This window comes from Chaetura pelagica, unplaced genomic scaffold, assembly GCF_000747805.2.
Source record: "Chaetura pelagica isolate M959 unplaced genomic scaffold, ChaPel_1.0 scaffold433, whole genome shotgun sequence".
Classification (NCBI taxonomy): domain Eukaryota; kingdom Metazoa; phylum Chordata; class Aves; order Apodiformes; family Apodidae; genus Chaetura; species Chaetura pelagica.
The window spans coordinates 714,677-740,806 of NW_009952574.1; the positions used below are offsets into that span (position 1 = coordinate 714,677).

At 44.5% G+C, this 26,130-nt stretch overlaps 4 protein-coding genes across 4 annotated transcripts in view; 1 reads left to right on the forward strand and 3 right to left on the reverse strand.

Moving 5' to 3' along the window:
- Positions 1-5,661, forward strand: part of LRRC42 (leucine rich repeat containing 42) — an 8,298-nt gene extending 2,637 nt beyond the window's left edge. Inside the window, exons 2-8 of the mRNA XM_009993580.1 lie at positions 6-419; positions 2,727-2,858; positions 3,760-3,878; positions 4,282-4,370; positions 4,452-4,565; positions 4,704-4,788; positions 5,175-5,661. Of these exons, the coding sequence (XP_009991882.1) occupies positions 6-419; positions 2,727-2,858; positions 3,760-3,878; positions 4,282-4,370; positions 4,452-4,565; positions 4,704-4,788; positions 5,175-5,431 (1,210 nt within the window). The 3' untranslated portion in view covers positions 5,432-5,661. The remainder of the gene's footprint in view (positions 1-5; positions 420-2,726; positions 2,859-3,759; positions 3,879-4,281; positions 4,371-4,451; positions 4,566-4,703; positions 4,789-5,174) is intronic.
- Positions 1-7,383, reverse strand: part of YIPF1 (Yip1 domain family, member 1) — a 22,504-nt gene extending 15,121 nt beyond the window's left edge. The window contains exons 1-2 of the mRNA XM_009993590.1: positions 7,285-7,383; positions 7,212-7,233 (exon numbers count right to left, since the gene is read on the reverse strand). Coding sequence (XP_009991892.1) covers positions 7,212-7,233; positions 7,285-7,383 — 121 coding nt within the window. The remainder of the gene's footprint in view (positions 1-7,211; positions 7,234-7,284) is intronic.
- A 1,853-nt stretch (positions 7,384-9,236) lies between these two features.
- On the reverse strand, positions 9,237-13,516 carry LDLRAD1 (low density lipoprotein receptor class A domain containing 1). Its single transcript, XM_009993591.1, has 6 exons — positions 13,496-13,516; positions 13,037-13,091; positions 11,364-11,480; positions 10,799-10,936; positions 10,165-10,293; positions 9,237-9,382 (listed from the first exon to the last, which is right to left on the reverse strand). The coding sequence occupies exons 1-6, from the start codon at positions 13,514-13,516 to the stop codon at positions 9,237-9,239; spliced, it is 606 nt and encodes a 201-aa protein (XP_009991893.1).
- A 4,532-nt stretch (positions 13,517-18,048) lies between these two features.
- On the reverse strand, positions 18,049-26,129 carry TMEM59 (transmembrane protein 59; the record flags this gene model as incomplete). The annotated part of the gene is made up of 8 exons (XM_009993592.1): positions 18,049-19,005; positions 19,762-19,870; positions 20,660-20,744; positions 21,050-21,134; positions 21,407-21,559; positions 21,748-21,842; positions 23,917-24,022; positions 26,064-26,129. Coding segments are annotated over 8 exons (855 nt in total), but the record flags the coding sequence as incomplete, so codon positions are not given.
- Position 26,130: the final 1 nt, after the last annotated feature.

Below are 26,130 nucleotides of genomic sequence, written 5' to 3' on the forward strand. Positions count from 1 at the left end.
GGCTCGGATGCGGGGCCCGTATACGTGCGGGAGGGCGGGAGGCTGCACTTGGTGAGCGGGGTGAAAGCAGCGCCTTTCAGGCTGTTTTCCCGGGGATTCTCGGTGGAGCTTTGTATGAACGGGGAGGACGACAGGGCCAGGAGGCAGAGGACCGAGCACTTCATCTTCACGTACACCAGGGAGGGGAACCTCCGGTACTCGGCCAAGTCCCTGTTCAGCCTCGCGCTGGGCTACATTTCGGACAACGTCGACCGCGTTGACTCGCTGATTGGCTTCCCGGAGCAGATTGCTGAAAAGCTCTTCTCGGCTGCAGAAGCGAGGCAGAAGTTCACAGAACCAGTCACGGGGCTGAGGGCCCTGCAGAAGTTCACCGAGGCCTATGGCAGTTTGGTGCTGCGTTCCTTATGCTTGCGGAACGGGTGAGTGTCTGTGTAACACGTACTGCCTGCTGGTGCCTTCTGCTGGCACACTCAGTGCCTTACGTTATCTTCCCTCAAAAATAATAATAATAAAAAATCTCTTAGGCCTTACGATGCAACCCAAGTTTAGTGAAATGACCTGAGCCTTGTCTCACTCTTCTGCTTGCTTCTTTTTGTCCCATTCCCCTTAAGCTGAGAGGAAACGGCCTCAGGTTGTGCCAGGGGAGGTTTAGCTCAGCTATTGGGACAGATTTCTTCACCAAAGGGTTGCCAAGCACTGGAACAGACTGCCTAGAGAAGTGGAGGAGTCACCATCCCTGGAGGGATTTTCAGAGCCATGTAGATGTGGTGCTGAGGGACATGGTTTAGTGGTGGCCTTGGCAGGGCTGGGTTAACAGTTGGACTTGATAACCTTGAAGGTCTTTTCCAAAGTGTTTCTGTTATTCTGTGATTCCTTTCCTACAAGTGCCTGGTTTCCTTCTGAGGAAATACAGGTAATACACTTCATCTGTGTTAAAAAAAAGGGATTTTATGTGAAGGATTAAACCTGCAACTATTTTTTAACAATAATAATCAGCACTTCCATAGCAATCTGTGTGCTTAATGCCTTCTCCTGGATTTCTTGGAGGTTTTTGTAATTGCTGTTCATAACCATTTCAGCATACTTAGCTGACTGTACAGATAAAATACTGCCCTGCCAACTGCCTGAGTTTATTTACTATAAGCTTGCTATTCTGGTTCATTTTGGGGGCTCAAAAGAAGATACAGTCTTATAGGCAACTTACAGGCTTTGAAGTCAGGCAGGTTTTACCTTAGTTTATTGTTGTTCCTATCCCCACATTGAATGTGCTTTAACAAGGTTCTGGTGAGAGTCCAGCACCATTTTTTCCACCTTTTCAATGTCCACATTGTCTTTCACTAGAACAGTCTTACCAAGCTTAAAACTGGATTCTGTTTTTAAAGTCTTGCTCCTACTGAGTCTTCCTCAGTAATATAAGCAGTCTGTCCTCTGTCTGTACTTTTGGAAAAGGGATGGTTTATCCAGCTTACAATCGAAGTACAGGCATATTCATCTGAAGTGCCAGAGGTGCTTTGAGCACAGTTGGAATGTTTGAGCAGGGGTCAATTATCCTTTGTTTTATCTTTTAAACCTAATCCCTTTTTGTCTTTAGTACAGGTACATTTTATGGGCTTAATTCAGACGTGTTACCTCTGGTATCTTTTGCTGTTACAGAAAGCTGAGTTAAGTTATAGGGTCTTTGAAATCCAGGAAATAAAATATGAAAGCATTTTCCGATGAATCGTATTTCTAACAGAGCCCACTCTTATCTTCACAGCCCCCCTGAACTAGTAGTATCTCTAAAGAATTGGCCTGCACTCTCACTTCCTGCCTGCTGCACAGCTGAACTGCATGGCAAAGGGATTTGGTGGGCTAGTCTGACAGGTCTCCTTGCAGTGGGAGGATATCCAGATCCCCTATTTGCAAACAAGACACCAAAGAGGTGTTCCTGGAGGGGTCAAACTAGTAAGCACCCCTCATTTCAGCAGTGAAGATGCTGACCTCAGAGTTCATCTTACCATGGGGACAGTAAGAAATAGATGCAGGGGAGATTGATGAGGCAGTGACTGCTACGTGCTTCTTACTGCATATTACTGCATGCCATTCTTTAGTGGTTTGTTCCCAGCTCTGAACCTCCTACTGAATAATTCCAGCACAGATGTTTGCATGGCTGTGGAGTGAATCAGACCAGGGAACCAACGCAGCTGAAAAAGGAACTCAGAGGAACTACTGCCTGGGGTGTAGTCACAGCTCTAGCTGGAGGCCTGCAGGTGTCCTGTAGGACTTTTGGCTAGTGGAGTATCTTACTTACTTACCCAGAAAGGAAAACTTTGCCATTTGACAAGCTACCCTGATACATTTGAAGTAGATCTTAAACCTGGATGAGCATCAGTTTGTCCACACACTTCCTAGATGTTGAGGAAGAGCAGTTTGTGAAGTTTCTTTGCGTTATTCTGAAATAATACAATAATAATCTGCAAAGAAGTCCCTAATTGCAATGTTTGCAAGATAAAGTCTTGTTTGTTAGTCCAATATTTTGAGTCAAAGCAAACCCATGACATTTGTTGAAGGAGAAGACTGGGAACTCAGGTGTGTTGTGCAGACTGCACATAAAAAGGTGGTTAGGACTGCTGGCTAATTTTTGTCAATTTTCACATAGGTACTTAAAAGAAATTTCTGCCTTAGGGCTTTTGACACTTGAGATCATAGGACTCTTAATGTTGTTTTTTTTTCCCCCCTCTTTGCAGATACCTGGTTATCTCTGAAAAGCTGGAAGAAATTAAGTCTTTCCGGGAGCTGACATGTTTGGATCTCTCCTGTTGTAAACTTGGAGATGAACACGAGCTGCTGGAACACCTCACCAAAGAGGCTCTGTCTAGGTACCAATTTCTTGACACGTAGCTAAAAATGACACTTCTCTTTTCCTGTCACTAAGCATTTCAAGGAATCAGGCTGTGGCTTTAAAGGAAACTTCCACTTGCGTAAGTTTGAAGATTTTGGTTGTTCCTAAACCCATTCTTGAGGCAAACAAATTCAGAATATACTGTACCAAAGCAGGTGATTTTAAAGCACATACTGAATTGTGGAAGGTCCAGCAAATGTCCAAGATAATGTACTGTCTCATGTTTTTTAAATCACCTGTTTGCAATTTCCACTTGCCAGGTAAAAAACTGCAACATTTGGAACAGTTTTACGCTTTTATTTCCTTTTTTAATAAGGAACTTTATCAGCCTTTTTTTTTTTAACCTACCAGCATTCCAGGTGAAGATTTCTGCAAGCAGCAAGTTGAATATTTACCTAATTAACATTTTGTTAAATTAATTTTGTAATTTTGTTTGGCACTTAAGATTAAAAAGTAGAACATCAATAAGTAGGAAATCAATACCCCATTGCTTGCATAACATCATTGTCAGATCTCTTACCAAATCTGTCCTCTCCTCCCTTTTGCCAAGCATTTTTCTCTTTTCAGTTTGGAGTGGAGCCAAGTTTGGCAGCCTTGGTTTAAATTATTTCAGCGTCTAAACAAACTTACTGTCTCTGATAGCAAATGCTTGTGCTCCAGAATCATTTTGCCACTGGAGCTCTGGGAATAGCTGGTCAAGGAAGTGCTTCTGCTGAGCTAGCAGGAGCAACGTCAAGTTATTTGGTAGTCCTGCTAACCCTGCTGCTTTTTACTGGACTGGAGGGTTGACACAGGAAGAAGCCAGACTCCTGACATTGAGCTTTAGGACATTTTGCAAAGCTCGAGTATAAACTATGCTTTTTTATCTCTTCTCCCAGTGTAAAACAGCTTCTCCTGAAGGACAACTCCTTATCAGATGCAGGCCTGCGCAGGATGACGGCGCCCGTACGAGTGCTGAAAAAGGGCCTTGAGAATCTCTTGGTCTTAGACTTGTCTTGTAAGTCCTTCATAGGTTCATACTACAAGCAACCTGTGTCCTTTCTGATAAAGAACTAATTCTTCTTAATATTGAAGGAATACAATTCATTTCATTATTCCTGTGAGTCAGCTACTCATCCCCAAATTCCATCAGCAACTTCTGAGAAGGCACAAGTTATACCTGTAGTCTCAGCCACCTGCTACTGAGGTTTCTTTCATAGTTTCAGAATTGGTATTGTAAAAACATGTATTTTGATCATGAGGTGGAAAAAGGCAGTTTTAACTCACTTCCAAAACATAAAGCATACTATAAAGGAAAAAAAAAGCCCAAACCCCCTTGTTCCAATATTAGCTTTTGGAACAAAGAGTTTGTTGATATTCTCCACATCTCACAACTTGCTTAACCTTACTTGACCTTACAGGTAACCCTAAAATCACAGATGTGGGAATTGGATACCTTCTTTCTTTCAAGAAGCTGAATTGTTTGGACATTTCTGGGACAGGTCTCAAGGTAACAGAGCATCTAAGTTGACTGGACAAGTGTAACCAAATGTTCTTCCCCTCTGACTCTTCCCATTTCCCCTGTCTCTAGGACATTAATGCTGTTACCAAGCGGATCCAAACACAGCTGGGCCTGGTTCACTCCAAAGTGCCTCTGAAAGCATTTGATCATAGTAACTGCAGAACAGAGGGATGGGCAGAGCAGGTACAGGGTTTTAAGTCTCTTTTACTCTCTAGAAATTGTATTGAATCACTAGATAAGAAAGAATAACAGAGTTGTTTCCAGTGATATTTCTGTAAATTTTGTAAGAAAAAAATTTAACTCCTCCAAATGTAATTTCAGACAGTCTTGCAGTGGGAGCAGGCAGTTATGGAGGCCATCAAGCCACAAGACAACTTGAGATCCAGAACATCGGCTCTGCGCTTCTGTACGTAACTGCATAAAGACCAAAGTTTTTCTTTTCTACAAGGAATTTTTTCATACTTTTTAGTAAAGATAGCACCTTAGATGTGCAATTTCAGCCATCTAACTGCATTACATGTTGGAGTTTTTTCATTTGTTAGGCTGCTGGATAATTCTTGAAGTAGTAAACCATGGCAGCAGCTTAGGACAATGTGTAATAACTGAGTTTTCTCCTTTAAATTCTGAGTCCAAAATACAAATGTTATTTTTTCCTATGCACATTTCAGTGAAGCAGTCCGTATTCCAGGCTGACTTGGCCAAAACAATTTGCGACCCAAGTATGTATTTTACAGCATAATTCTGTTTTTCACAAAATCTAAACTTGATTTATTTTTTTTTTTTCCTCTGTAGATGGCAAGACACACAGAATAGATGAAGTAGTGAGATGCAAGCTGGTGGAGGCAGAAACAAAAACATGTGGAAACTTGCAGTTTTATAAGGAAAAAGTTCAAAATTGCCATTTACCTTTGAAAAAGGAGGTTGCAGGCAGCCATGAATTAAAGAACAATAAAAAAAGAGCTTTGGCTGAACAGGAGAGAGAAAGGACTTCCAAACAGAAGCACCTGTGCCTCACTGTGGAGGACTGGGACTTGTTAAATACCTACTGAGTCAGAAAGAAGCTGGTCTTTTGTTGTTCTCTTGCTGATGACAGAATTTAGACCTACTGAAAAGGAGTAACAAAAGAGACCAGGATTGTTAAAATCTGGTTGCTGTGATGTCCTGTGGGTTAACCTGCACTTGGGGGAGGGAGAGAGGCAAGGAGAAGGGTGATAATACTACTGTATATTTTCAATACATAATAATTTTTTTGAAATAAAGTTTTTTGTTGTCATCCTTAGCTAATTCTTCTAGATATTATTCACAAAACCAGCTGGTCCTATCCCTCCTGGTCTCTCACCTCCGGAGGGGCAGAAGGCTAACCACTGCAGCTGATCTGAAAGGAAGCAGCACTGTCCTTGTCAAGTGCCCTGGGACTTCAGTAGTGGTGGTGGAACACAAAGCTCAGCCTGGAAGCACCAGGCTGTGCTGACAGAGCTCTGAGAAAGGGAGGAAGCAAAGAGGATAAGCACAGGCCCCAGGGGAGGCAGGCAGAGAAACAGGAACCCCTACTGCAGAAATCCAAAGTAGAACAGAAGTTCCTCATCTCCCCCACCCTTTTAGCCCAAAAAATGAAAGCTGAAATTGGGTTACTGTAGAGAGTAGACTCTGCAGTTGGAATATATTCTCCCTTTCAAGAAAACTCCCTGCATTTGAGCACATTCCATGGTTTCAAAGCTGTGCACACATGCCTGCAATACACTAACTGTACTTCATCTAAAAACATTCAGGGAAGTGTCCACAGAAATGTATGTATTTGCTTTAAAAAAACCCACAGCCTGCATACTTGGACTCATTCTGTGTTGGTCTGTCTGCAGCCAGGAGAGCTGTAACACCACGGGTGTGTTTGTCAGAGGAACGCCCAGCTGGAATGCAATGAGAACTGGCTGAGGTGCCCACGAGTTGGGCACCACCACCATCATTGTTCTCTGAGGCCAATAAGGCTGAGAATTTACTACAGGTTTCCTCTACTGGTTCCTACTTAGAGGATATCTTCATTTTACACAGTTTGCCATAATTCAGCTTCAAGAAAAGCAACGCATCTGGAAATCATGGGGAGACCAAGAAAATGAACTTCACCTCAAAAATGCATAAACCCCTTTCTTGGCTCCTGTGTTGCTGAACGTTCCTCAAAAAAGGGCTACACACAAACAAAACAAGTGTACTTGGATTCAAGCCCTGTTTTTTTTTTTTTTCCCCAGAAACTGAAGGCTATTAATAGCTCCCACTGATGACTGCATCAGCCCTGCTGAGAGAAATAATGGCACAAATAGTGACTTGGCAAAACAGGCCTCAAGAGGGAGGAAGGCAACTGGTGTTCAACTACAATCCCCCTCCTGCCACTGGCTTCTGCTCCAACGGCCACCATGGATTTCTTCTGTTAGCCCTTCCGCCACTGTGGAGATGTGCTAATCTGACCATGGAGAAATGCACGTCTCCAAGAACCTTCTACTCTATTTCATGTGGGTGAAGCAGCTGGGAGCTGATCCCTTGAGCCAGAAAATAGATGATTGGACAGGAGCAGTCTGCCCAGGTCACAGGCTCGTTGGTAAAATAACACAGTACAGCTCTCCATTTCACAAGTGTTTTAGAGCACTGTGTTTCTTACCTTTTCTGTCTCTGGCATAATTATTCCTATTTTTAGGTTTCTTGCTGACCAGCAGACTTCCTCTTTTAAACGCCACTTGAGCTCTGCTGCAGAGGAGAAGCAGCCCTGCTGCACAGCCAGCACAAGCCTCCAACCTTACAAACTGCCTGCCCAGACCCTTTCCCCTTCACCCTCAGGAGCACCTTGGAACTTGGCAGAGATGAGCTGTGGCAATTATCAACAAAATAGACCAGTTGCCAGGTGGGTCAACCTAACCAGCACCCTCTTCCCAACCACCACAAACATTGGAGGCTCCAGAAAGTCATGGCTGTCCCCAGTGTCTTTGGTAGAGAGCAAAATTTTTATCCCAACCATATTGGCTGGGCCCAATACAGAGGGTTTCTCTTTTTTTTTATCAGCTTATAAGTTCAATCCTTACCAAGTACACTTGCTCCTCTTAATAAATGCTGCAAGACTTCCTCATTGATTGCCCCAGAACATACTTCAGGGAATGAGAGGAACAGCAACAACTACATGAAACCAGGTTTTACCAACCCCAACTCAGCCTTGTTGAAGCATTAGATGTCTGTGATTCTCCAAAAAAATGTGTATCTCTACTTCAAGCTTTGATTGAGGCATGAAGCTTGCAAGTAAAAAACGGTTACTTGGAAGCCTCCTAACCTCTCACTCAAGCTGCAGCAATGTTCTACAGGCATGGAGAAAGCCAACCAGCCATCCTGGCCAAGCACAGAGAAGAACAGGTCATCAAATGCAGCTTTAAGAGTTTCCTGTAATACTGGTTCCATTAAGCAGAGTTTTGCCATCTTGTTCCAGGTGAAGTGTGAGTCAGAACACAGAAAAGCTATTTTTAAAAGACCTTTCAGATCTACAGCTTCATCCCAGCTACAAATTTTAGAAGGAACATTAACTGATGGTACAAGCCATGGTGACATGCAGAGCTGAAGATCACACGACAGAGAGGAAATGATTGAACAGGGTTTTATTTTTAAAGATAGATGACTTGTGATGGTGGGGGGAAGAATATCTTATTTTGGGCCTGTAACATTAAATGCACACACTAGAAGCGTTGGTTTTTCTCAGAGATGTTTTAGACAGATGAGCTTTTCAAAGGAGATAAGGCTGCATCTTTCTTAAATTTCAGCAGCACGTTCACATCTATATCCTGAGGACTGCTTTGGAAGTTTGGCTTCCTGATCCTGCTCTGCTGGCAGAGGAATTAAATGAACAGCAAAGGGACCCTGGGTCACCCCACATCATCCTGGGAACAGCTGTGGCACTTGGGTTGCAATTTTTTTCTCCTCTTTGCCATCTTCAGTGCAAACTCTCCCCAACCTCATAGCTGTTCTAAGCCTGCTGAGCTGCTGCTCCACAACGGGACAGCCCTGAGAAGTACATTTTATATACAGACCAGTTCCCTGTTCTGCAGGGACAGCTACATGCTCACAGGGACATGGTGATTTGTCCCCACATAACAGCCACTTCAGGCTTCCTTGCCATTATGCTCTGTGTTGGCCTTCATGGTTTGAGAAGAGTGTGGAGGTGGCCTCTACAGCAGCTCCCTACCATGTACACATTCCCAAGAAAGCACAGCATTCCCAAGAAATTGTCCTGGCAGCACCAAGGCAAAGCCTCCAAAGCCACTGCTGAAGTGCTTTGAACACAAGCACAGCCTTCTCTTCCTGCCCATGAGGACCAGGAGCGTGAAGATTTGTTGGAGGGAAATGCCAACCCAAGGACTAGAAAGACTCACCTCACTCAGCTCCTGCTCTTTAGGGTAAGTCCAGAATGTACCTTGATCTGGCTGCCTGCAGAAGCACCAGCATGTCCATGCCAGAAAAGCCCCTCACCCAGGGCTGGTCAGACACAGCATCCATGGTCCCAGAAGCTGGTATCTCCAGCAGTTTGTACAAAACCCACCAAGCTATCAAGTTAATGCTCTGCCCTTGTAGAAAGGACTCACCTTCACACAACAGGAAACCCTGAGAATGTGTCCCACAGCCAGTGTCTGGCCTGCAGCATGGGCTGCCATAGGCTGGAAGTGCAGGACTTGGTCCCTGTCCAGTGTCACTGCTGCCAGTCAGAGCACTGCTGATGAGGACTTGCTTGGGTGAAGCTTCCCAAGTGGGTGGCAGAGCAAGAGGGCACCAAGGCTCAAAAGCGACCATGCAGGAACTCTGTGGTCTCCAGTGCTGCTGGGTGCCAAGACTTCATGGTAGGCAGATGTACTCATCAGCCCAGGTGGTGCAGTGCTGGACCCCATCCCGGCACAGCCTCCTGGGGATGCAGGAGCAGAACTCGTAGAGCACAGGAGTGCAGCTCCACCACTCCGGCCCGCAGGGGGGACAGGCGGCCACTGGGAGGGATGGAAAACAGGGAACAGAAATGCTTCTGCTGCACCAACCCCCATGTCTCTCCTTTCTTAGGTAGGTAGCTACCCTTGCGTCCCTGGAACCTACTGAAAAACCACTGATGCCAGGGTGCTGACCCTGAGTCCGTGAACCCAGTGAAGAGGACACTGGCTTGGTGCTACCTGTGGGAGGCAACATGACATTGCAATGACCCTCATGGCAGACATGCCATCCTGGGAGGAACAACTTAGATGTAATTAATATTTTTAACAAGCTACTCTAGAGAAAGCTGCTGATAGAGGCAGGTTTCTCCTGCGCTTCAAAACCACAGGGGTGACTTAGCAACAAACCCACTGCTCATGTTAGCAAGAGAAGGATCCTACGTGACTTTGAAGCTGCTGGGGCACACAAAGTACCCCTGGGTCAGAGACATACCTGTCTCCTGACCAAGGAACAAAGGATAGTTTGAGTGATCAATGCTGCCTACAGCTAAACATCCCAATGAATCTGCCCTGTCCTCAGCAAGCTGCCCAGGAGGAATGACGTTTTGGGCTACGAGCAGAGCATGAAGCCTTTCATCTCATGGTTGCCACCCCACCCAGCTTTGACACAGAGCCCTTAGCAGCTGATGGCAGTGACCCTGCATGGTTCATACAAAATAACATCCCTGTTATTTTGTGCTTCAGCAGTGGGTACCAGCCTCCCAGCCTTTCCACCATGTCTGTGGGGGAAAGTCCATCAGCAGAAAAAGACCTCTTGCCCAACAGCAGCCAGAAGAGAGACTTACAGCTGCCCATCTCATCAGAGCAGTCTCCGCAGTCGTTGATCCCATTACACCTCTGATCAGCATAGATCCAGTAGGCTGGATCACTGCAGTGGAAAACCAGGTATCCCGGGAAGCTGCGAGGCAGGTCACCTGCAAGGGTAGACACATGGGACACCAAAGGCTGCTGACATGAAGAATTGGTCAGTCAGTCCTTCCCCACGCTGCCTCAGGGCATGGATGACCGTGGCTGGAGAAGCTGTGGTTGGAGAGGGAAAAGGATGCTCGTGGATGAGCCAGAAGCAGTCTGGGTGTCTGAGGTTTCTGCTTTAATGAGGTTTTTTTTCCAGTATAATTGGACAGTAAATTAACCCTGTGTGCATGCAGCTTAACCCATGGAAGAAAACTGAATCAGGGTGTTGTTTTTTTTTTAAAAAAAAAAAGCTAGGAAAATCAGAGGAGCTTGGAGTCTGATTCCTGGCATTCCCACTGGGTTTTGGGCAGTGTCATCTCTCAGCATCTACCCTACAAAAGGTCCTCCAGGTTTATCTGCTCACGTACACAGCCAGAAGCACAGAGCAGGACCAGGGGGACACCAGCTGCTGTGTCTCACAGCAGGAAGAGCAGTATAAGGACAGTGACAACAAAAACCACTCACCACAGAGTTCCTCCTGCTCATCCTCTCCATTCCTGCAGTTGCTAGCTCTGTCACAGACCTGGCTGGCCGGGACACAGGATGCTCTGTCATCACACAAGAAGCCTGTCTGGTTATTGGAGGCTGCACAGAAGCGGTTCACTGAAGGGAAAGGCAGAAATACTTCATCTCCCAACATTTTCATGGTATGAGGAACAGATCAGGGGCAAGAAAGGAGGATTTCTAGAAGTCACTTGCTCTTCTAGAAATAACCAAGGGCCAGGATTAATCTCCAGTAGGTTCATGGTAGAGAATGAAGACTGTACCAGCAGTCTGAAGCATGACTGTGCCACCCAGAGGCACCACAGCCCTACGGAGGAGGATATGAGAGCCCAGGAATGGCTGGTGGTGACTTGGGCTGTGCAAGGATGGCACAGCCCCTCATCATTCCCCACGTCTCCTTCCTTCCTGGTCTGCACCAGGAAGCACCACTTCACACACAGTGATGGGCATGAATCCTCTTCTCATGCAGCATCCTTTCCTTACAAAAAACAGAACACAACAAACCAGTGACTCTCAGGATACCAACCTGGTGCACGTGGCAGGAGCCCCAGTGCCACTGCCAAGCTGGTGGCAGTGAGGACGAGCAGAGCTGTGGCCAAGATGCAGGCACATCTCCTGGTGCAGCTGGGCGGCCAGCACCGGGCTGTCAGGAGGCAAAAGACCCAGGTGAGGGGCTGGGGACAGGTCCTGCAGGGCGCAGGGGGTTGGGGTGCTTCAGAGGGAGGCTGGCTGGAGTTTGGGGGTTGATATTTGATATTTCCTTAAAACTCTGATGTTCAAGCCTCCCCTCATAGGGAATGTTGCAGGGTAGAAGAGCCTGTGCTGCTGGTATAGAGCACTGGGACCAAATGGCACAAACATCACATCTCCATGATAGCTCACCCAATGCACTCAGGTACAGAAGGGTGGTGAGGGCCAAGCCCCTGCTCAACCCTGTGGGACAGCAATGCCCTTTTCATGGCAGGAGCACCCAAAACACAGCAGGTTGGTGCAAAAGGTGCCCTCCCAGTGCCCATGGCAAAACTCCCTGAGAGGCAAAACTTCATTTCACAGTACTCTGGGTTTTCTGCACCCACCAAGACTTTAATGCTTCCACAGAATGAGCCTGAATTATCAGCTCAAAATGGTAAGAACTGGCTGAAAAGAATCCCTTTCCCTCCCTAAAGGCATCTCCAGGGTGCGAAGGGCAACAAGCTTCCAGAGACTCCCAATTTTCAGAAAATCACAGAATCACAGAATCCTAGGGGTTGGAAGGGACCTCGAAAGATCATCTAGTCCAAGCCCCCTGCCAGAGCAGGGTTACCTAGAGTACCCATACATTAATAAACCCAAACCCAGAAGCTAAAGGCCAAACCCTCAGCCACTGCAGCACAACAGCAGCACACATAGGAGCAACACTGCTGCCCTCCTCTCAGCAGCACCAGTGCTTTGTCTTCTAAACCAACATTGTATTTTCTTGCACTCCTCTGCATTGCCAGACCAACAGAAAAAAAATCATGTGATCATCTGGGAAACACATAACTGGTCACTTAAGGCAACCCTGTGTGTATAATTGGATTTTGGCGTTTCTGAACTTAAAGAGCTTTGGTTGAAAGGTTAGAATTTGCCTGAGCTGTGCTTCATGTTGACTTAGTTGTTGTGTTGTGTTGTACAAACCAATTGAAGGCAAAGAGATCCTGGCTGCAGTAACCACCCCCTCCTCCACGCTTGAGAGGGAATCAAACACAGCAAACATTTCAGCTTGAAAGAAAAGTGCTAAATTACAGCCTGTCTGTGCCTACCAGACACCACCTTTGACCACAAAGCACAACAGTTGTTGCAGGCAGACAGGAGCATCAACTAATGGCAGTGATGAAATGTTGTTGCAATCTGATCTGCAGGTTTGCTATTGATTCTGTTTGATCTCACTTTTGCCTTCTTAATATGGACAAAAATTGCTGCAGTTTGGCCATTAAAAATTTATAGAAAGCCTATAACAAGTTCACAACAAGCTTTTCTGTGACAGGCAAGAATTACATATCACCTACTATACCATAAAATTGCCAACTCTAGACCAACGAAGAACAGCTTCAGTTTATTCATTTTATAGTCTGGACATGTCACTACACAGAAGGGGAAAAAAACCCCAACACATCAGTCTCAAAAGACCATAAATACTGGTTGTATTTTACATAGTATCAATTTTATTTTATTCATTACCTCTTTCTTCAGAGCAGGACTTTGTTGAATCAAAAGTAGCTACATCACCATTTCTCTGGAAGGAAAGGAATAAAAGTGTTTACAGAAGCAGCAGGCAGTTAACTAACAAGAGATGCATTTCCAGTTCTCATATGATCTTATCCAGGAATATATAATGTATTTCTTTATTGTTAAACACAAGAAAAAAATCACCTCCTTGGAAACGTGGCCCAGATTTCATTCACAAAGCGATCAATCAGATCACCTTTTAATTCTTAATTACCCATTTGTAAAACAAACACTAATGCAAGTCCAGAACTTTATATCAGTACTTTTCTTTCGTATCGAATCAGGTTAAACAGAAACAATTTGAAATCTCACAGAAACCAGTGATAGAGGTGAGAGAAGCAACACTGCCAAGAATACATGTACTTGAAGAAACGGCTGCACCTGAGATTTTTCTGAAGAGAAGGACTGTACCTGGGGGTGAGTTTTGTTCATGCTTCTCAGAGCTCCAGCCCTCACAGCAGCTGAAAGGATTGCAGGGAGTTCTCTGCACCTTACCAGGAGCGATGTTACCAGGATACAAAGCTCAACAGAGGCAGGAGAGTGAGGAACGTGCTGAGGAACATGCTACTGCCTGCACACACAAGCAGGAGAGCCCAGGGAAGGCAGCACTGGGCCTGTGCCCCAGCTCTGGTTGGAAACTGGGTTTCTGCTTTGCTTCTCATTCCTCCTGCCTCCATCTTGGTTTCACTAAGAGTCATTAGGCAAATTATAAAGGCCAGTGACCCTGCTGCCACTCCTGACATCAGCTCAGTAGAGGAATGCTCACCTGCAGGTGATGCTGGCTGCATCTACCCTGCTGCAGCTCAGGGAGAATGCCCCTTCATGACAAAGGCATGAAGGAAGACAGTCTGATCACCAAAGTCTCCTTTCTCCCCACCTCCTTCCCAAGACAGAGCTGACACACTGATCTTGTAGCAGCATCAGCCCAGACTCCTGCAAGCTGATCAGATCTCAGCAGAGCTGTGTGGGACACAAACAGCTGGAATAGCTTCTCTGCTTGGGCAATGAGCACAGGCACAGCAGATCCTCCAGGGTCCTCACTCCTTCCTGCATACTTGAATTTCCAGGCCTGCATTAAGTCCCAGCAGCTCAGTCCACAGCCAACATGAACTCGAGAATAGATAGAAGCCCTCTAAGCTGGCTATAGGCACAGCACTCAGAGAGCAGAGTTTGCAGCTTCAAGAATAAGATGTCATGAGCAGGCAGCTTTGCCAGAGGGAGGAAAAGCACTGGCATAGAATGTTGGAAGAGCCTGTGCTCTTCTTGTTTGCAGGGGGGTCCATAAGACTCAAATGCCTCCGAATTGTTGCCACCTCGCACACCAGGAGTCATCCCAAGCAGTAGTAAAGATAGCTTACCAGGGCTTCCAAGGAGAAGCTGGCAGCTGTATCTCCTGTAAATTGCCCCCCCACACACACACACAGCTGCCTTGATTTGATTCAAAACACCAAATAATGCCTGACATGCAGGAACAGACATGGGCATCTGCCAACACTGCACTCACCTGCTCACAGATCAGCCAGAATTAAATACATCTCTTCCTTCAGTATGGCAACACCAATTTGTCCACAGCAGAAGCTTCTCACAGCAACACAGCACTTTTAAACCTGCTGCTAGAAAGCTCTCCTGGTCCAGAGGCAGGCTGGGGGTGAAAAAGGCCAAGTAGCAAACAGCCTGCAGGTCTGGGAACCTGCTGTATTACAGAAGAATGACAGACTAAGGGTTAAAACCTGTGTATCTTAAATTCAGGATCTGTTTCTCTTTAAAGAGGAAGTCCTGCTTTCTAATCAGACCTGATACAGAAAAGGCTTGTTAGGTGGCTGTGAGTTTGCCAAGAGTCCCATGTAAGAGCCAAGTCAAGCAGGGTTGCTGTGTACACCCCACAGAACAATCCACGATGGAAATGTTTAAGATGTGGAGTAAACCCACTCTTAAGAGGCAAATATCCACTAGACCTGACATGTAGCACCATCTATTTCCTACACCAAGATTATCAAGCTCAGCTGTAGCCAACCAGGCCGCTGGGTTTTAGAGCAGTTATTCCACATCAAAGACTGCTTATAGTTCAGAAAAAGGAGTTTATGAGCATGAGGTGACAAACACAAGCCCTTCTGAAGTAAAAAAAGAAAAAAAATATTTCTTTGAGCTTTGGTGAAGAAAAGAGGGAACACAGATCAAGATATCCAGTAAAACAGGAAACTATTGCTAATTCTAGCACCTAAAAAATCCCCAAGCTCCCCCCAAAATGTACCATGGCTATTTCTGGAAGCATGAATTGTGCACACTTGAGAGAGCTGCCTCATTTGTGTCAAGATGATTCCATTTAAAATCTGATCCAAGTTCAGCATGCCTGAAGAGAATATGAAATGCTTTCCTCCTGCAATTTCAGTAATTTCAGGCCCTTCATGTAAACAGTGGTCTTGAGCAGAGATCAAACTCAAATTGCAGCCTCTGAAAATGAAGATGTCAGGAAGTCAAATGTTTAACTACAAATGAGCAGGACAAGCCATTTTGCAAAGTCAGATGCCAAGATGGCTTAAATACTCCATTTTGATTAGAAATCTCGAGAAGCAGCTCAATTACTGCAGCCAAGCTAGTAGCTGAACTTATTGAGGGAAGATACTTTTGAGAAGAGCTACCAAGTGCAACACTTAAATTTTTCTGGCTCATTTGGGGAGCAGCAGTGCCAAGTGACAGATTGCCCCAGGCACAGTGTTCCCTGTGACCCAACAGCACATTACTGAATCCTGGCTTCACTGCACAGATCACTTCGCTGAAATGTCACCAAACACCCAACAAAAGACAAAATACACAAACCTTGTGTTTTGTCCCATAGGCAGATCCAATGCCAAGTGACAGCAGAAGTTGTTTAACTCGAATCCAGGAAGAGAAAGTTTTGTGACATCAATGTAAGAGGCTGAACATAACAGGCAAATAGCCGTGTTTTCATGACACACTAACACTCCCTCTGCAACTACATGTAATAGTAAAGCAAAACGTTTTAACACACTTGACAACATTTCCATGACAGTAATTCAGCTGGAAGAACTGGGGCTGCTAAAGCCCCTGCTGTAAAGGCAATCTCAAACAACATCATGCTAAGACAGGCAATAATCACTGAAGTAGAGCCCACGTTTACAAATCAATTTGAGCATCTGTTGCACAAATCGCACTTGACAGCACTGGAAGCAGAACCCCGACAGGGCAGAACACAGGGGCTTGCACTCCATGAGCAGGAACACACATCTCTTCTCAACCTCTGCTGCAGACAGAGGGATTTCCCAAGTGAACGGTGTGCTGAAAACATCACACTGCAGTCACACTTAAGGCCAGTGCAATACTGTCACCTACATGCAAAGGTACCAGTCAACAGCTGCTGGCACCCAAATTTCTGGGCTACCATGTTGTTGAAGAATTCATAGAATGAATCATAGAATGCTCAAGGTTGGAAAGAACCTTAAAGACCATCAGGTTCCAACCCCACTGCTATGAGCAGGGACACCTCAAACCAGACCAGGCTGCACAAGCCTCATCCAGTCTGGTCTTGAACACCTCCAGTGAGGGGCTTCCACAACCTCCCCAGGCAACCTATTCCAGCACCTTACTGCTCTCCTGGTGAAGAATTTATTTCTGATGTCTAACCTAAATCTCCCCTCTTTCAGCTTAAAACTGTTACTCCTTGTCCTACCACTGCCCTCTTCAGCATGGAGAGGAACCACTAGTTTAAGACTTCAAATTTCAATCTTGAACACCTCCAGTGAGGGGCTTCCACAACCTCCCCAGGCAACCTATTCCAGCACCTTACTGCTCTCCTGGTGAAGAATTTATTTCTGATGTCTAACCTAAATCTCCCCTCTTTCAGCTTAAAACTGTTACTCCTTGTCCTACCACTGCCCTCTTCAGCATGGAGAGGAACCACTAGTTTAAGACTTCAAATTTCAACTTCTGCACATCAATACAATCCTGCTTTAAACAAACTTCATGCTCTTAAACCTCATTGACAGTCCTAGGGTAGACTTTTCAGCAGCACTGCACAGGCCACTTCATGCACCTTCCTGCTTAATGGCCCCTGCAAGGTTCCAGCAGCCATAGCTGCACAACCATCAGCCTTGCAGCCCAATTAGGAAGGACTATTGAACGAGTTTTAACAGTGAGCCCCACCACTGTATCCTCCAGAACCTCTACAGGTCTCACAAGAATTCAAAGCCACTTCCACCCCTCTGCAATATGAAAAAATCATTAACAACAGCTACATTAATTACCAACTTTTCACAAACCTTACTCACACAGCAAGAAAAATCCCAGAGCAAAATAAAAATAGCAGCAAAATACCAAATGGAAAAGGGATAATTTACAGACAACCCACTCCTCATCCATTTACCACAACATGAGCCACCAAAGTTCCTCATAATCACACTTTAGTCCCTGTTTTGCCCAATTTTTTGTCCTTGTTTCAATCCCACCTGGGGTGCCATCAAATGTCATGGTTTGGGTCTAGAACAACAGCAAGGAACCAGCCCTGTGGTCACTCACTCAGCTCAGGTCAAACCCAACTAGAAGCTCATGGGTCAAAGGACAAGGAGGGTTCTTCACCAATTAAGGTCCTGGGCAAAACAGACTCAACTCGGGGGAAAAAATAGTAATTGAATGTCACACTAATCAAACACACACAGGACACAGACAACACAAAGAGCAGGGCTTGCATATGTTACCCCACCCCTCCCTTCTTCTCCAGGCCCAAATCACTTTGGTCCCCATTTCTCTCCCTCCTTCCCCCCAGTGGCACAGGGGGATGGGGTTTAGAGTCAGTTCACAGGCTGGTGGTTCCTGCTGCTCCTTCCTCCTCAGGGAGGATTCCTTACAGTCCTTCCCTGCTTCCCCACGGGGTCCCTCCCATGGGAGAAAGTCCTCCACAAACTTCTCTGGTCAAAAACTAAGCACAGGAAAAAGCTATACAGTCCATGTTTTTATACAGTCAATTTTATTTGTCTCTTCTCATTTCTCATGAATCAACTCGTTTCTGTAAATGTAAGTTACAAGACTAGAATAGTTGATCAAGAACAGAAAGCAGAATTTCTTCAGAAAACACAGGTGCTAACTTTACAAGCAATTTCAGACTTAAAGGCTGCAGTTTGACAAAAGAATTGATCGTGCTCTATTCTGTGTTTGAAGGGACAGGTCTGTAAATTTGAACAAAGTTTCCATCTCTCACAAACTGAGCTCTAGCCTACAGTACCTCACAAGTGCTTTTCCATCTTGGACTCTGCCACATTGTAGAAAAAAATATATTTCTATTTTTAGAGACAGGGTTGTTTGTGCATGGACATTAGCAGGTAGAAAAATTCAACAGATAATTTTATAATATATTCTCTTAAACTACAACAGAAAGTGCAACACTAAGAAGGCATCTCCTGCCTACTTAAAAGTTCTTACACCTTTACAAAGCTACCTCTGAATGTACACATTACATCCTAGAACACACAAACAAGTTTGAAAGTGTCATTGGGGAAGCATGGAAAGCATGCTTACAGCTTCTGTAAGCAAAAAGACACATAGCAAACATTGGTGAGAGGTGATTATGTCTGGAAACAAATAAAAATTCACTACTAGTTGAAAACAAACCCACCCCCCCCATGACCTTTGTTGATTCTATAACTTCATTTGCATTTAAAGACTGACTGCTAAGCTGCTTATCTGAAGAACCACCACAAAAAAAATAATCAGGAGTTGCTAGAATCAGTCTATTGGATCCAAAGGAGACTTATTTAAATTGCTGATTGAGCCAGATTGACTTTTGTAGGAAGAGGTCCTGCTTCTTCATGTTCCTCAGTCTTGCATCTAACCACAACAAGAGCAGAGGATGGGTATCTGTTCAGTTTTTGTTCATTCATGTATTCCAGATCTCCATAGATGCTCAGCTTCTGAAATATTTAAACAATTTACTTTAGGACAAAGCCTCTCCATACTGTGAATAAAATGCATCTCAAACAACTACATTCCTGGCTCTGATGACTGCAACCCTTGAACACAAGCTAACCCAGGCTTGCTGTAACATCTGAAGTTCATAGCTGGAACTAGATTTGATTCCAAATTAAATTTATTCAATCTGCCAGAACAACAGCAGATACAGTGCTTGTGTAACAGCTCATTTAGCTTGCAAGGACTGTGAGCCTTGCTTATTTCAGAAGCAGAGGGACCTCTGAGGGCACTAGAGATGCTACTTCAGCCAGTTCCCCTCTGACCAGGTACTCTGGGCTCCCCAGTAATGTGCTGTCACTTCTGTTCTCACTACTGCTCCTCCTGGATTAAACCCATACTGTGTTCCATCTGCACCATCCAGCCCTCAGTACAGCTCTACTCCCAGAGCAATTAGAAGCAGCCTTCATTTAAGAGTAATCTGAAGGCTGTAGAGAGCAGAGTACTACAAGGTAACAGACATCCTATCTGGGCTGCCTGAGGAAGGCTCAGGACACCTGTCAGCCACAGGAGTGGACAAGAACTGCTCAGCTAAAACACCAGCACTTAAATAACAAAATTGGTTTACTAACCACATCTGCAAAATAAAAAAATCCCAGTCTTTCCACTTGAACCTCCCCCCACAATTCTTTGTCTCTAGACAGCTGTAACATAAAAGTAACATAATGAAGAAATTCAAACTATTGTTAAGTCATAGTTACCTCAGATGGAACATACTGCTCTACAGCTGTAGCTACAGTTGTGCAACAAATCCACAGCAGCACCAATACTGACAGGATGAGCGTAGTGGTTAAAATCCAACTGGAATTTCTGAAATGACAAGAATGTTACTAGATATACTGAATACAAGACAATGGAGCCTCTAAAAAGCTTGCCTCAATTTTGACTACACTTCCTGCTGATTCCTTAGTCTCTAGCTCTTCCAGCTACAAGGCCCACTCCAGACTCCTGAGTACTCTAATGCCTATTCAATATCTGACTTGGAAGTCACAAAAGACTTGCTGATCATCTGGCTATTTTAAGTGCCTCTCTCACTTAAAATTTTAAAACCAGCTTTTTCTGTTATACATTTGGGATGCAATTCACTGATCTTTCATGTGTAAACTTTCAAAGAGAAAGTAGAGTAGGGGAAGGAAGAATCAAAATGCTGATCTTCAGCAAAGCTTTAGCAAAGATACACTGGGTATTTTCAGCCTGGAAATGAGATATAAACAGTGTCTTTCATATCAGACAATCCCAAAACAAAATATAACAAGTGCTTTGCCCTGAAACATACCCAGAGCTAAAGAACAGGCCAAATTATGATTCTATGAAAACACAGCATTGATTAAACAGTTCACGTGCTCAGAAAACAGTGTGGGAAACTATCAATACAGTGTTCAACTGAAATGGAGAGTCACAGCTGACAGAACAGCCTGCAAATCACCTGGGGCCAGCACAGAACAGCAGTGATCACAAACAGGCAATTTCAACTGCTCTGCATCCTGAACCCAACAGACTTGTAGCACTTCGAGATATTCCAACAGTGCCACCATACCCACGACACAGGAAAGGCCACTATCCTCCTTACTAGGTGGGGACATTCCAGAACATACATACATGGAAAGACACTTAAAAAAGCTGTCATTTTCTCGCCCTCCAAAAAGTCCTCTGTATGTCTGTGAACTTCCTGGACGTAGGTCTGCTGAAATACAACAGCAGAAACAGCTGTCAGGAAAGCAACAAAAAGATCCAAATGCTACAGTTTGTCTCCAGAGAACACAAGAAAAAGCTTTTAAAAAGGTCCTAGCTTGCATATCTCTACTTCCAGCAGACCTTGGTTTCTACGACAGCCTTTGCTAAGTGTGTACACTGCAGTGTATGCTGCAAATGTAATTATATGGCAGCTTTCTAAAAATTTGCTTTCATATGCCACCTGCACCTTCAGTTTTTTCCTATATGCCAGGGAACATTTGCATTTCCTCTTCCAAAGCACAAAGAAGAACTTACAGGCTGTTTTACTCAGTGACAAGGATCCTCTTGAATCTCCAGTTTCCTGATCAAGCTGTGGAACATACTGTACTTCTGGCTTTGACTAAAAGAAAACAAGGAGTTAGGAGATCCTGCTAGCAGACTTCCACTGATCTTGATCATTTACATTTTCAGAACTAAAACAGAAGTTAACCTTAAGACATGCATCATTCACTTCAGTTTGATTATTTCCCTCCCACACTGGCCCTGAAGGCAGCCAAAAAACTAGCAAAAAGTTAACACTCTGATAATGCTCCAGTCTTTTCCATGACTGGAAGGAGTGGAGTTAATAATTTAGCAGCCAGAACACCTTAACCTCAACAAAAAGGCAAGCACCTGGAATATGACAATTTTGCCATCATCTGCTTGAAGGTAGAAAGTCCATGAGGATGTTATGAAGCTCTGAGCAGAATCCATCATGTCACTCCAAAATGATCTCACCAGTGTCAGAGGGAAGAGGAGATGAATTCTTGGCATCAGGGACATTAACTGCAAGCATAACATTAATTAGCTTTCCATTTGTTTTTCTATTAAAAGAACAGAAGTCATGTTCCTGCTCACCCCTCACTCCATGTCTAGATTTCAGTTCTTCAGTTTCTTTCACTTGAAGAAATTTGAAAATGACACACTGAAGAGAAAACAAGTAGGTGGATTGGAAAAACATGTCATCTACTTACTTGCTCTTGCCTTAACTCAGCAAATGGCAACTGGTTCTGGCATCCAAGATGGCAAGCATATTGTTCATCAGACTGGGAATATGCTTCAGTGCAGGCTGCAAGGAAGAAGTTCCCCATATGAGAAGACAAATTCTGCCTTTTAGTTAAGAAAACATTTTCAGTTTAAGTTGGATCAGAAACAAAGTAGCAGTTAAAAGATTAGCCATCACATTTGCAGAGAAAGATGGTGCAGTCACTCCAAAGGTCCCATTTGCTCTGAGAATCAGAGCTTAGACAGATGAAGTAATTGATGTCTGCACACAATCAGAGCAACTGATCAGAAACATTACCTTGGACAAACTCAGGGATGCAAGTTTTTCTTGATCCTCCCACTACCACCTCTACCTATCATGTCAAACATGAAGGTTTTACCTCAGAGAACAAAGTTGGAATCCTAAAAAGAATTGGGGATTTATCAGTCCATTAAATCCCTTAGAGGTAACAGCAGAAGTCATGGTATCACAGGGAAACCAAAAGCATTTTCCTGCTACTATGAGTACAGAAACTGCATTAAAACTATGATGGATTTTTTTTATGAATAACGAAACCAACTCGCCTTTACAAGAAGCTGCTCTTAATTGTTCACTAGAGACCATACAGACCAAAAAATCTAAATAATTTAGATTATTCTGCCAATGGAGATACTGGGCAGACCACACATGGGCATAGCTCTTCCCCAAACAACTGAAAACTAGAGCTTAGGAGGACAACAATGCAGTACTGCCTGCAATTAAAGCCTCAAAGCAAGTAGCTACAGAAAGGACAGTAGCTCTCCTGTTTTTCCAAAGGAACAGATGGACCATCATTAAGGCTAAGACCAGCAGCTGAACATTTGAGTATGCTGCTCATAGCACCTGAACTGCAATGCTAAGGTAAAGCTGCCACCAAACTGGTGTTTGTCTGCAGAAAGAAGCATCAGAAGACAGAACTGAGCAGATCAGCCAAGACGTGTCTTGCCAAGCACAGAACACTTAGTCAGGGCACCAACCAGTGGAACAGATTACAGAACATAAGCCAGCAAAAGACACCAGCCCCAGGAAGGAGAGTTAAACCAGAAAGTAAGCAACTGTTCAATTACCTCTACATGTGGTCTATTGCTACATTATTCTTCTTTATGGCACTCTCTCATGTGTGGTTTGACAACTAGACTGACGTGCTGGATCACAGCTACACACGGTGTATGACAGACTGGAGCATTAGCCCATTTCTAGAGTATTTCATGCAGTTTTGTACCACATTAGCATCTCTGCACCTCAGGCTTCCCACTTGCATACCTCCCATCAGCTCTCTGAGCTAGCCACTAGCCCTCTTGCTTTTATGAGCTACTGAGGGGATAAAAGCCTCCTTTGAGTGCAGGCCTGGTGCTTAATTGCATTGGAAATGCAGACAGAAAGCTCCTGCCTTTCCTGATTTGGGTGGTTATGTCCCACTTCATCTCCAAATAAAACTGTGAATCAGCTGCCTCGTTGGATGAAAGTTATACACAATTTCATCATGACTTATTATTTGGCCTACAGTACGTATATTTAATGCTCACTGTGAAATTTTTGCTCTAACAGAGATAACCTAAGAGATTAGTCACCAGTATTTAATGGTCTGTTTCAAACAAAGCATGTAGCTCATTCCCAAGAGTTTAGCTGTAGGTAAAACCTCAGGACACAGCCTAGGCAACAAGTTACAAGGCAGACAGCACATTGAGATCTGTGGTTTTACCCTGAGCAGTTTTGTATACAGGTTTGTCAGGAATTGTTGCAACTGACTGTTGCATGGAATTATTAAAGAAGTCTTAATTTGTTGTTTGGTTTTTTTCTCAGCCATGTAATGTTTTCTATGACAAACTGTTTAAAGCAAAATGAATTCTTAAATTTCTTTACAGGGTCTGATGACACTTAAGAAATTCAGGAAAATAGCAACACTAAGGATCAGGTAAGGAGAAACTTGCAGAGAACAAACAACTTTTCCTTAAGGTTTTTTTTAATATCCTGTACACAAACTTTAAGTTGGTGTTAAACAAAAGCAGACAGCACTGAAGTAATCCCACCAATTTAACAACACCCTTTCAGGCATCCCTGCTCCTCCCTCTGCTATGTCTCCACGTGAGAGGCTGCTGAAGGAGTACTGAGGTCTTACCGGAGTCACATTCCAGTTTGGTTCGATTCAAATCGATGCCATCGTCCACAAACTGGCAAATGGAAAACAGCCTGCAGCCTCGCTGGCACGCGTACAGCTCCTCCTCCTGGGAAGGCACAAGAAAAGGCTCGGATCCCTCCCATTCCAGAATAACGGGAGAACAGAAAAAAAAAGAAACCAAGCTACAGCTCTCGAGTCCTGTAGTGTAACTATTGATTTATTTCAACTTCATTCTCTGGTGGGGCAGACCTGGCACAGCAAATTGTGTCTTGTAATTCCAGTTCTACAACTCACAAGCAAAGTTGCACCACATTTATTTTTTTAATAAGAGATATGGCTGCAAAATGCTCACTAACATTCAATCCTCCAAGGAGGAGTTTCCCCATCATGGAACTTAAACAGGAGAGGACAAAAAAAGACTAGTACTGCAAGCTCATTATAATGCATCTACCACAACTACAACAGAATTGTCAAAAGAAGAGATTATCTGTTGATGTACTGAAGCAGTAAACCAGGATACTGCTAACCTGACAAACCAGTTCCACCAACACACATTTTTATGATATTGAACAGGCTGGGAAAAGTGCTTCCTAACTGCAACGATTAAAATGATGCACACACAGAAAACCTCCACCTGCCATTCCTTCTGCCCACAGTGCCAAAGGGACGGACGAGCACTTCCCACACACAGTGCTCTCCCCGTTGCAGAACCACAAGCAGCCCCTGTTAGGTGAGCTCTCCTCCTGACCATCACACCCTCTCATGAAGCTGACCCATCAAAACCACCAGCCACACTCAAATGGCTGCAGCCCATTGCTGTGCAGGTGGAAAGCAGACTCTGAATTAATGTAACAAAAACAAACATACCACACCTTCTGTATAACCTCTTATTAACTACCTGGCCATTGTCTGACTCCAAGAGAACACATGTTTTAGAGGCATAAAAGTAGGAGACTGTGGATGCTAATTAAAACTTAACTCTAACAACACTGACAAGGTGACTAAGGCAGTTAATGTTGTTGCAGAAAACATGTTTTTGTCATTTGATATCCAGACAGAACTAGCTCTGGCAGACAAATGTCTGCGACAGTCTTCCACTACTTTTCTTGCCAATTAAAACTATTTCCTGCAATTCAACTGGTAGTTTTGTGACAAACAAAACCAAAACTAAACGTAAAGAGGGAGAAACGTGAATTATTCAGCAACTCCAACACTCCACAACAAAGAATTCAAAAGTACAGTTACGAAAATGACAGGATTACCAGCTTTTCTTGGAAGTTGAAAGAGTCCTGTGCCAAACCAGTGCAGAAATATATCATGTCTCCTGTCCTCACATAAAATCTCAAAGATGGGTTAAGAGCTCTCAACCTGCTACACAGCTGCAGCTGATAACTAAGTATATTGCCAAGAAAGAACTCAAAAAGGTGAGATTTTTGGTAAAAGAGTTTGCAGATTCAAACCAACAGTTAGAGACTTATAACACTTTGAGTCAAAGGCAAACTTGCAGCATGAAATTGAACTCCCATTAGACCCATTCAATTAAATCAAAACACAGGTTGAAGGTTCTGCCAATTTATTAATTTATCATCATTTACACTTCATCTTTCAATATCCAAGTGTCACACAGGCACCCTGACTCTGTGGCCTGTTGTGGACACAGCACTGGTTTAATGCCCAAAAATATGGCACAGCCCAAGTCAAATTACAGACGCTTCTTTAGAAACAGGAAAGAAAAAAGCAAGCAGCCAACCCCTTCAAACCGCCAAGCGCCAAGAGAGCTGTACTGTGAAAGCAGCACCTCTCTGGCCAGCTGTAGCCTAACCACGTATTTCCAAAATGAAGCATTTATCTTTAGAGAAGCCACTGCGCTCCCCGCTTGGAGGGGAAGCAAATCTAAGCCAGATCGGACACGCCACGAAAGAACACCGGCAGGCTGCTGACTGCACCCGAGCTTCCTTCACCTTTATGTTTACTTCAAAGACACGTCCCACTCAGGGCCTGCAGGGGAGCGGGGCAGCCGCGACGGAGGGGCCAGGGCCTTGCTGCCCGCCAGCCCCACTCCCGAGGGGGCAGAAGGGGAGCGGGGCTGAGCCCCGGGAGGGTCCCGCCCGCCGAGCGCCGCGAGGCCGAGGCCGGGCCCGCCCTACCTTGGGGTAGGTGTGCAGGGAGTAGGTCAGCTGGCAGGCGCGGTGACACGACGCCGTGTTGCCCAGC

What these genes read in the sequence shown, in the direction of transcription:
- LDLRAD1 (XM_009993591.1), bottom strand. Translation starts at nt 13,516, where the DNA reads ATGAACAAAACTCACCCCCAG. An exon ending in GTCCTGCTCTGAAGAAAGAG is followed by an intron (nt 11,481 to 13,036) that starts GTAATGAATAAA and finishes GCCTCCTGACAG; the next exon opens with CCCGGTGCTGGCCGCCCAGC. An exon ending in CTCTGATGAGATGGGCAGCT is followed by an intron (nt 9,383 to 10,164) that starts GTAAGTCTCTCT and finishes CATCCCTCCCAG; the next exon opens with TGGCCGCCTGTCCCCCCTGC.